Genomic DNA, 11960 nt, shown 5'->3' on the forward strand with positions numbered 1-11960 from the left:
AACACCTACCACTCAATTCTGTTGTTTTGAAATTCAGATTGTTGTATCACAGTTTTTCAAATTAGCCGCCATTTCAGGTATGCAAGTTTTGCCGTCATGAAAGCAAATTTTTGAATTAAATTATAAAAAATATATTTTCGTGATCAATTTGAGATTAAATTGAGTAACAGCTGTGTACAGTCAGTGGCAAAATGGAGAGACTTGGCAACGTTTTTTCCTATCTTTCTTCACTGCCATTATAACGTGGACCTCACTATAGTGTTTCTTTGTTATAATATTTTTGCATGTATTGTGTTATAGTGGGTCAATGTGCAGTATATCAAGCGCGCTGGCAGGGGTGGGGCTGAGTGATGCGCAGAAGCTAGTGCGCCTCATGTGTCTAATGCCAATGGCCACACCGTCATGACGTCATCGCCCTCCTCCATGATGACTCCATCACTGGACCCGCTCTCCAGCTGCCTTTCCCCCTCCACCACCAACAGCCTCAGCTGTTTGGCCAGCTGTTTGACAGCTGTCGCCAGCTGTGATGACAACGCCTCTCAGCTGGTCGTTCTCATGTGTGCCAATGTAAGTAGGCTACAATTGAAATAATTGATTTATTTTCTTATTCTTTTACAAAAGTTTACAACATTAAGGGCCGGTTTCCGAGCTCGGGATTTTACTAAGTTCTAGACTTTAAACAGCTGGAGTTAAAAAATTGGCTTTCCGAAACGGGGCATAGTCGTAGTCATTGTCACAGTCACGTTTGAATTAAATTTTAAAAAACTATAAAATTAAACAGAAAATAAGATGAAGAGAGAATAGTGTAAAGTTTCAGATATTTGAATTATTTTGGAATGTTTAATTCATCAAGGAAAAACGTTTCCGATAATTATAGAAATGAGAAAATAAAAACTGCAACTACTGTTATAAAAACTGCGACTACGCCCCATTCTGGAAAGCTAATTTTCTGACTCCATCTGTTTAAAGTCGTATGTGTAATATTACGGAGCTCCTGAAATTTTCTCAGAAATGAGACTCATGTTAGTTGATAGGGCTTATAAATAGCTATCCATGATATAAATTTGAAGAAAATCGTTAGAGCCGTTTTCGAGAAAACCGTGAAAAACATGGTTTTTTAGTAATTATCCGCCATTTTGAATTCAATTTTATTGAATTTCTTATTGTCGGATCATCATAGTATAAGGACCTTAAGTTTAAAATTTCAAGTCAATCGGTTGATTAGGATGGAGTTATTGTGTTCACAGACATATACACACACACACACACACACACCACACACACACACACACACACACACACACACACACCACAAATAGAAATGCAAAACCGTCAACTTAAATATTAGACCTCACTTTGCTCGGTCATCATTTTTCGGTCATTTTCCTACCGATTTTTTATGGCCGTTTGCACAGTCAAAGCTTAAACTAAATTTAATCAACTGGTGGCTTAAACTAAAAATGAAACAAATCATAACAAAATAGACTTGATACAGATTTAATCCAGTTTGAAATGAAATTTAGTTTGAACTGTCACTGTGCAATGACCCTTAGGGTCGGTTTCTAGACTTTAAACAGCTGGAGTCAGAAAATTAGCTTTCCAAAACGGGGCGTAGTCGCAGTTTTTATTTTCTCATTTCTATAATTGGAAACGTTTTTCCTTGACGAAATTGAACATTTCTAAAAAATTCAAAATAGCTGAAACTTTACACTATTGTCTCTTTATTTTATTTTGTGTTTAATTTTCTAGTTTTTTTAAAATTCAATTCACACGTGACTGTGACAATGACTATGACTACGCCCCATTTCGGAAAGCCAAATGAATAATTTGGTAAAATCAATTTTATTTTTGCATGTTAAGGAGCTAATGAAAGTGGCTATCGCTTCAAACACACCGCCGTCGACCTTCGCAGTCACCCAGTCGCTAGTGTCGCTGCTCACTAGAAACGGCGGAACTTCGCTGACGTCATCAGCAGGTGAGGAGGAGAAGGAGGAGGCGGTTGGGGCTTCCCCCGCTCTACCGCCATCACCGCAGAGTCCACTGGAGGCGAAAATCAGTCCACTGCTGTTGGCGAATGCTCTGGCTGCGTGTGTCCTGTCCAATCGACTCGAAAGCAAGCATCGACAATGGGCCACCCAACAACTGGTTAGTGCTAGTAATAATTGCATCCGAAAAGATACACAAGAAGCTTCAATGTATCTTTCCATAAGCAACAGATGCTCTTCTGTATCTTCTCAAAAGCAACGTGTTGCATCCGAAAAGATACACAAGTAGCTTCAATGTATCTTTCCATAAACAACAGATGCTATCCTGTGTCTTCTCAAAAGCAATGTGCTGCATCCGAAAATATAAACAAGGAGCTTCAATGTATCTTTCCATAAGCTACAGATGCTCTTTTGTATCTTCTCAAAAGCAACATGTTTCATCCGAAAAGATACACAAGTAGCTTCAATGTATCTTTCCATAAGCAACAGATGCTCTTTTGTATCTTCTTAAAACCAATGTGCTGCATCCGAAAATATAAACAAGGAGCTTCAATGTATCTTTCCATAAGCAACAGATGCTCTTTTGCATCTTCTTGAAAGCAATGTGCTGCATCCGAAAAGATAAACAAGGGCTTCAATGTATCTTTCAATAAGCAACAGATGCTCTTTTGTATCTTCTCAAAAACAACGTGTTGAATCAGAAAAGATACACAAGGAGCTTCAATGTATCTTTTCATAAGCAACAGATGCTCTTTTGTATCTTCTCAAAAGCAACGTGTTGCATCCGAAACGATACACAAGGAGCATCCGAAGAAATACATGTAGCAAGATGAGACGCCTCAACAACTATGTAATCTAAATGCCTTCCAAAATATGTGATGGTCTGAAAAGAAAAAAACTGGTCGTTCCGGTTTTTAATAAACAGAAAAAAAAATTTTCAATATGAATATTCAATATGAAACGGTGCGAAACAGAAAATACATGTAATTGAGATAAAGGAAAGATTACAACTGTAACCAACAATCAAGATTTCTGATTATAATAATCAGATAATAATTAAAGGGCTACTCTCTTGCTGATCTGTGGTCGTTCAGGTTTTTGAAAATGAAAACAAATTATTTAGAATTATGGGTCCTAATTTTTCAGCTAGAGCAGTTTTTTTGAGACAAAGCTGTAAATAACCATCTACAGTTCATCAGTGCTGTATCGGCAATATGGAAACGCATGCAGTTAATATGTCTTTGAATAAAGGTGTTGATATTTACATAAAGAAATTATTCTCTCCCATTTTTATTCAATTAAATTCCAAATATATTCGAGCCCTGATAGAATGACTGACTTACTGTACAGTCAGTCGAAAATTTTAATATTGAATGAGGGGTATTTTGGCAAGCTGAGCAAAAAATGAGGTCATATGCACCTTTTCGTTATATCTTCAAATGAAAAATGAGTTTTGTGGGTTGTCAAAACTCCCTCTGAAAGGGAACTACTCAACCTATTCTATCTTTTAGTAAATAACAATGATCATCCATCCATGTATCATCTTCTATACTTATAAAGGAAAGAACTGGATTATACACGTATAAGTGTAAGTATAGGAAAATTATTTTTGACGCATCATCATGTCTGAACTACTGGACTGATCAACTTCAATTTTGCATATAGATTCTTGTTTAACCGAGGATGGTTATAGATCTTGTTTGAATTCTTCTAGATTTCATTACTACAAGTTTTAAGAAAGACCCTTGCGAAGCACGGGTTACATGCTAGTTTGAAATAAAATAGAGGAAGCATCTCCTATTTATCTTATATCAATGTTGGTAATAAAACCCTAGTCTTATGCATGCATACATACCTCATAAATCAGAATTCACAGCCTCATAATTCAGGACCAAAAAGCTTATTTGAAAATCTCTGCTTTGTTCAATAAATACTAGAATATTATGAGCTTTGGGTGCGTTCTAGACAAAAAGTGAGAATATTTTTTATTATAGTTACAGTAGTTATCTACAATAATTTTATTTGATCTAATACCGTTTTTGTCTTGAAAAACGAACTTCATGGAATGTCTCGTTTGCAGCTGAAATGTCTGTCTTCGAAGTCGCCGCTTCCCTCTCTACATGCGATGGATTCTTTGAATATGGCTGACCTGACTTCGGTAATGGACAGTTCGACATTAGCTCTGTTCCAAGGTCACGAGGATAGAGTCGCTTGTTTGGCGTGGCAGTCCGAGCAAGGTGTACTGGCCTCCAGGTTGGTCCATTCAATAAAATATTTATTTTTTCTTTCTTTGCCCTATTACCATAGGTAGGAAAGTATTGCTTTCCGAAAAAAATTAAGGTTCCCCAATTTCTAAATTTCTATACGTTTCAAGGAAAATGTTGTCAAAAACGGGGTTTTTCGTGATTTTCTCGGAACGGCTCCAACGATTTTAATCAATTCATACCTAAAATAGTCATCGATAGCTCTATCAACTGCCACAAGTCCCTATCTGTGAAAATTTCAGGAGCTCCGCCCCATCAATGCAAAGTTCGATTTTAGATTCCCAATTATCAGGCTTCAGATACAATTTGAACAAAAAAAATCAAGTGGAGTAGATTGAGCATGAAAATCTCTACAATTTTTCACCTAAAATTGAAAATAAGCTCGAAATTAGAGAAAATAAGATTATTCAATTGCAAACTGTTGGCAACTGTTGATTCTATTAATCATTCACTATGAAGAGATAGCTGACCTCATGTGTGTCTCCAGCTTTATAGTCCTGTCACCAGCTGGTGTGTGTGTGTGTGTTGTGTGGTGTGTGTGTGGTGTGTGTGTGTGTGTTGTGTGTGTTGTGTGTGTGTGTGTGTGTGTGTGTGTGTGTGTGTGTGTGTGTGTGTGGTGTGTGTGTGTTGTTTGTGTGTGTGGTGTGTGTGTGTGTGTGTGTGTTGTGTGTGTGTGTGTGTGGTGTGTGTGTGTGGTGTGTGTGTGTGTGTGTGTGTGTGTTGTGTGTGTGGTGTGTGTTGTGTGTGTGTGTGGTGTGTGGTGTGTGTGTGTGTGTGTGGTGTGTGTGTGTGTGTGTGTGTGTGTGTGTGTGTGTGTGTGTGTGTGTGTGTGTGTGTGTGTGTGTGGTGTGTGTGTGTGTGTGTGTGGTGTTGTGTGTGTGGTGTGTGTGTGTGTGTGTGTGTGTGTGTGTGTGTGTGTGTGTGGTGTGTGGTGTGTGTGTGTGTGTGTGTGTGTGTGTGTGTGTGTGGTGTGTTGGTGTGTGTGTGTGTGTATGAGTGTATTATGGGCGTCTTTGTACACGATACCTCATCTCCTAATTGACGGAATGACTTGAAATTTGGAACGTAAGGTCCTTACACTATAAGGATCCGACACGAACAATTTCGATCAAATGCAATTCAAGATGGCTCGCTTCGCTCGCCCGCATTTTTTCATTTGAGAATTTTTATCATATGTCAGTCGGGGGTCCAGACAAAACGTCTGGCTAAACGGATATGTCGAGTGAAGCGAGCCTGACGGCTGGTAATATAATATTCCCAGGAATAGCTCTGATTGAAGTAGCAGTGCCCAATCAATTTTCCCGCGATAAATGCATTTCAGTCTTCAACTTGGTGCTAACCTAACAAGTCAACTTAATGCCAACCTGACAAAATTATTAATTTAGTTACCAGTTAACAACTGTTTCGAAGAGGTACTCTCTCTAGATTATAGTTCTATATTAACATATGGTATGGACATTTTCAAATTATAATTAAGAGATTGGGAGAAGAAGAATATACATGCTTGAAGACGAACTTGAAACCCTTAAAAACCACCCTTAGAGTTAAAATTTGCCAAAAGATTTCTTAGTGCGCCTCTAAAGAGCCAACTGAACATACCTACCAAATTTGAACGTTTTTGGTCTGGTAGATTTTTAGTTCTGCGAGTGAGTGATGAGTGAGTGAGTCAGTCAGTCAGTCAGTCAGTCAGTGAGTACCATATCGCTTTTATATATATAGATAAAAGATAAACAGAACACAATTCTCTAAAATGATCGTGTTTATATTTCACATCTGACTATATGTCATCTTATGAATTTCGGGGATGCGATATTTGGATTTCTCACATACTCACTTTTTTACTATCCACAGCTGTTTCAGCCAAGGATGAGACCTAGTGCAATTGAATCTTTATATCATAAACCTACTATGTTCCAAATTTCGTGAAAATCGTTAGAGCCGTTTTCGAGATCCGTTAAACATAAATAACCAGATATAAAAATCTGGTGTGGTAGACTCACACAACTTTCCTTGCTCATTGAACTGTAAGCCCCATTCTTAAACGAGAATAATTCAGGGGAATAACATAATGACGATTGGCGGCAACATATTTGAAACTACGATCAAACTTCTGTATTTATGTGTATATAAAATTGTTTTCAGAGTACTTTTTCCTTTGTGTAAATTGTGAAATTCGATTATTTCTTTTAATTCGTTAAAACAGCTGTTCTACAGATGAAATATCTCGTCTATAGTGTGTTCTTTTTATGAACTGCTCTACCTACCTACCTCATGCACGAGAAGAAGGTTACAAAATCCATTTCTCAAGGATGGGGTGGACCCCCCATTAGTTTCCCAGAAAAGAGACTCATGCCAGTTGATAGAGCTGATAAATAACTATACAGGGTATGAATTTGAAAAAAATCGGTCGAGTCATTTTTGAGAAAATCGTGAAAAACATGTTTTTTTAGTAATTATCCGCCATTTTTCTCAAAAATATTTCGAAACCATTGCAATTTTCCCAGAAATGAGACTCATGTCAGTTGATAGGGCTCATCCATGGTATAAATTTGAAGAAAATCGTTAGAGCCGTTTTCGAGAAAACCGTGAAAAACATGTTTTTTTAGTAATTATCCGCCATTTTTTCCGCCATTTTGAATTCAATTTTATTGAATTTCTTATTGTCAAATCAGTTTCAGTTTTTCAGTTTAAAATTTCAAGTCAATCGGTTGATTAGGAATGGAGTTATCGTGTTCACAGACATACACACATACACACACACAGACCAACACCCAAAAATCATGTCTTTGGACTCAGGGGACCTTGGAACGTATAGAAAACTTTAAATTAGGGTACCTTAATTTTCTTTGGAAAGCAATACTTTTCCTTACTTATGGTAATAGGGCAAGGAAAGTAAAAATAGTCATATATAAAAATAACCAGATATAAAAATAGCCAGATATAAAAATAACCAGATATATAAATACAGAAATTGCTCGCTTAATATAATTCAATAGTTGAGTATAAACATACATAAATGAATAAATCTAATCTAATGTATTTTTGCACAGTGGCTGCGACAGTACGGTTCGAATCTGGTCGCTGAGCAAATGGAGTCTAGAGCAGACCCTTGTGTTTCGTCTTTCGGAAAATGTCTATGGCAGTCAACTGAACGGTCAGCTCATCGATCATCTGGGATGGTCGCCCTCTAAGAAGTTCATTGCTGCTTCTATGAATAACACCATCAACATCTGGTATTTGCCAGGTAAGATTCAATTTCAGTTGAAAATCACTAGTAGTTCTGTGAACGGTAGACCTCACGCAGTATTCTCATCCACAAGTACCTGATTGAAACTATAGACCTTATGGAAATACAGCAATAGACTGGCTTCTCCACACATCTGTGTAATCACTTGTCAGCTGATTTGTGATGAATAATTATATAGTCTGATTTTTACTCCAATATTGGCGTATGAAGGAGGCTCCTTTTTCCTTTTATATTAGTAGTTCTGTGAACAGTAGACCTCACGCAGTATTCTCATCCACAAGTACCTGATTGAAACTATAGACCTTATGGAAATACAGCAATAGACTGGCTTCTCCACACATCTGTGTAATCACTTGTCAGCTGATTTATGATTAATAATTATATAGTCTGATTTTTACTCTAATATTGGCGTATGAAGGAGGCTCCTTTTTCCTTCTATACTAGTAGTTCTGTGAACAGTAGACCTCACGCAGTATTCTCATCCACAAGTACCTGATTGAAACTATTGACCTTATGGAAATTACAGCAATATACTGGCTTCTCCACACATCTGTGTAATCACTTGACAGCTGATTTGTGATGAATAATTCTATAGTCTGATTTTTACTCTAATATTGGCGTATGAAGGAGGCTCCTTTTTCCTTTTATATTATCCTTGAAATGCAAAATTTCCAAAAACCTTGTATATACGTCGATGCGCAATTAAAAAAGGAACATACCTGTGAAATTTCATGAAAATCTATTACCGCGTTTCGCCGTAAATGCGCAACATATAAACATTCAAACATTTAAACTTTCAAACATTTAAACATTAAGAGAAATGCCAAACCGTCGACTTGAATCTTAGACCTCACTTCGCTCGGTCAATCAAATACTGCCATTATAACTTGGACCTCACCATACGAAGATGATAGAGTATCAACACAATATGATACAGTATCATCTCAACTTGATATACACTTTACGGTAATATTGGCGTATGAAGGAGGCTCCTTTTTCCTTTTATATTATCCTTGAAATTCAAAATTTCCAAAAATTTGTATATACGTCGATGCGCAATTAAAAAGGAACATACCTGTCAAAATTCATGAAAATCTATTACCGCGTTTCGCCGTAAATGCGCAACATATAACATTTAAACATTCAAACATTAAGAGAGATGCCAAACCTTCGAACAATGAAAAATTTATTACCGCGTTTCGCCGTAAATGTGCAACTCGAATCTTAGACCTCACTTCGCTCGGTCATTATCCGCTTTACATTGCCATTTACAATTAAAAATTGTAAATTGGCAATGTAAAAAGCTGTTGATTTCAGAATATTTCGGGGATATGTCTGATAATGGTTTGAGGTATACGTTTTAAACCTTTTTTATCTTGGTTTGAGTTGTCTTGTATCATTTATATCAATACCTATTTCTCTTCTTGTAAGTTATAAGTTGACTTGTATAATTTCTACCAATACGTATTAGATTTAATTCAACCTTTTAAGGTAATGATTCGATTTGTATAATTTATATCAGACATGAATGATTTTTTCTAAGATGTTTCCATTTTACCATGATAATTAACCGAGCGAAGTAAGTTCTAAGATTCAAGTCGACGGTTTGGCATTTCTCTTAATGTTTTAAATGTTTATATGTTGCGCATTTACGGCGAAACGCGGTAATAGATTTTTATGAAATTTCACAGCTATGTTCCTTTTTTAATTGCGCGTCGACGTATATACAAGGTTTTTGGAAATTTTGCATTTCAAGGATAATATAAAAGGAAAAGGAGCCTCCTTCATACACCAATATTAGAGTAAAAATCAGACTATAGAATTATTCATCATAAATCAGCTGTCTAGTGGACTATAATAATACTCGTTCAAAAACATTGAACATCTTCAAAATGTATCTTTCCATCAACGTTAGTAGACAGTTGACTATAATACTACCCGTTCAAAAACATTGAACATCTTGAAAATGTACCTTACCATCAACGTTGTAGACAGTTCTGTTGCAGCCAGACCTGATAACAGCGCTCACACTCACATTCCGGGACGACACGTCACGGTACGATAGGACAGGAAGTTCTATGTTTATTTAGGATTTTTGCTATAATACTGCCCATTCAAAAACATCGAACAACTTGAAAATGTACCTATCTTACCATCAACGTTGTAGACAGTTGCAGCCAGACCTGATAACAGCGCTCACACTCACATTCCGGGACGACACGTCACGGTACGATAGGACAGAAAGCTCTATGTTTATTTAGGATTTTTTGCTAGATATTTTAAATTGATAATATTTATTATTTATTCACTAAGTGTTTAATTTATGAAATAAGAGAGTGGGGTGTAGGAAAGTTTACTTCGGACTTGAGATTTCAGAAGATTAATTGACTTTTTGTTCCAGTGCTTACATTGTTAATTGTACATACATTTAGTATATCTAGTGTTTATATTGCATATTGTTTCTTCTGGTACTAATTAATTGTCTTAGACATCCATCCTAATTACCTTTAACATTTTTGAACTCTCTTCCAGAGCTCAAGCATTAGCTTTCTGGGAGAGCCCATTATTTCAATATTAAAATAAAAGAAAACATTCGTTGAATATGTTTTTAAATTAGTTTAGATTATAATTAGTTATAACATTATAAGAATGTTTTGTTTCACTTGTTTGTAAAAAAAGAATGGCAATAAAATTAATTTTATTTTTGAGAAAACATAACAGGTCAATGTAACTTACTGAGCGTGAGGTCTACTGTTCACAGAACTACTAGTAACTCTAGTAATACCATATAGACTTGAATCCTTTATACCAAAGAAATTCTGAATAAGAACATGTAGAAAAGTCAAAATCGGCATTTTGTGACTTGACTTCTTTTCACTTATCAGTTAGCCTATATTTTGTTTCTCTCCAATCTGTAGAGAGTAGAGAGTTAGTGGGTAGGATATTTTTAATATTGCTTCCGAAGAATGACATTGATATGTCCAAAGCTCCGCCAATTTATGTAGATGCATAACAATATGATTATTATCTCTAGTTATAATATTACAAATTGCTTTTTCATATCATATACATTCAATAATTATTTTCTTAGTCTATATTATGTAAATTCATCTATATTTTGCTGTATTTTGGTAGAGAGTTAGTGGGGAGGATATTTTTAATATTCTTTCCGAAGAAGGGACATTGATATGTCCAAGCTCCGCCAATTTATGTAGATGCATAACAATATGATTATTATCTATAGTTATAATATTACAAATTGCTTTTTCATATCATATACAGTTCAATAATTATTTTTTAGTCTATATTATGTAAATTCATCTATAATTTTGCTGTATTTTGGTAGAGAGTTAGTGGGGAGGATATTTTTAATATTCTTTCCGAAGAATGTACATTGATATGTCCAAAGCTCCGCCAATTTATGTACATGCATTACAATATGATATTATCTATAGTTATAATATTACAAATTGCTTTTTCATATCATATACAGTTCAATATATTATTTTCTTAGTCTATATTATGTAAATTCATCTATAATTTTGCTGTATTTTGGTAGAGAGTTAGTGGGGAGGATATTTTTAATATTCTTTCCGAAGAATGGACATTGATGTTCCAAAGCTCCGCCAATTTATGTAGATGCATAACAATATGATTATTATCTATAGTTATAATATCACAAATTGCTTTTTCATATCATATACAGTTCAATAATTATTTTCTTAGTCTATATTTATGTAATTCATCTATAATTTGGCTGTATTGTAAGCTATTGTATAAAGTGTATAAGCCGTATATATTGTAATCTACATAAATAAAGTACTCAATCAATCAATCAGTTTTGGCTAAATTTTATTCGATTTTATTCTATTCTATTCCTGATGTTTGCAGAGATCAGCCTGGTTGGTGTTGGCAGTGAGTACTTGCTGGAGTCGCAGGCAGGGCTCAGATCACGTGTCTCTGCTGGCCGGTGACGCGACACAGTGTAGAGGCAGAAGCCGAACATCTGCTTGTCGGACAGATCGACGGAACGGTCACTTTTGGTCATCGTCAAGCGGGTCTCATTGTCAAGGAGCAGTTGCTTCATTGCTCGCAGAATTCAGTGAGTACAGTCTGGGTCCTGTAGCCTTGCCTATAGTGAGGTCCACGTTATAATGGCAGTGTAGGATTGACAATACTGTTGCTGTCCTTTTCTATCACACAACAAAGAGAGGGTAACTCTCTGTGTTAGAGAGGGTAACTGAAAAAAAGTATTTAGGTGTCACTTTGGACCCAAACTAAGATGGAATAAGCATATAGATAGATGTGTAACAGGATGAAATTCATGATTCATAAATTCTATAAATTGAGCTTACTAAAAGAGAAATCTTTAAGTAAAATGGTCTATCTTGCAAACGCCCAATCAGTTTTTCAGTATGGATTAGGGTCTGGGGGTGCTTTTGATGCTCATTTCAATAAACTAAA

General features: G+C 35.8%; 1 protein-coding gene across 1 annotated transcript; it reads left to right on the top strand.

Annotated features, from left to right (window-relative positions):
• Positions 1–389: 389 nt before the first annotated feature.
• On the top strand, positions 390–11470 carry LOC120352983 (probable E3 ubiquitin-protein ligase HERC1). Its single transcript, XM_039435358.1, has 5 exons — positions 390–567; positions 1861–2145; positions 4066–4238; positions 7300–7493; positions 11388–11470. Exons 1-5 carry the CDS (start codon positions 403–405, stop codon positions 11468–11470), a joined length of 900 nt encoding a protein of 299 aa, XP_039291292.1. The 5' UTR covers positions 390–402.
• Positions 11471–11960: the final 490 nt, after the last annotated feature.

The sequence above is a fragment of the Nilaparvata lugens genome, chromosome 9 (assembly GCF_014356525.2).
Source record: "Nilaparvata lugens isolate BPH chromosome 9, ASM1435652v1, whole genome shotgun sequence".
NCBI lineage: Eukaryota > Metazoa > Arthropoda > Insecta > Hemiptera > Delphacidae > Nilaparvata > Nilaparvata lugens.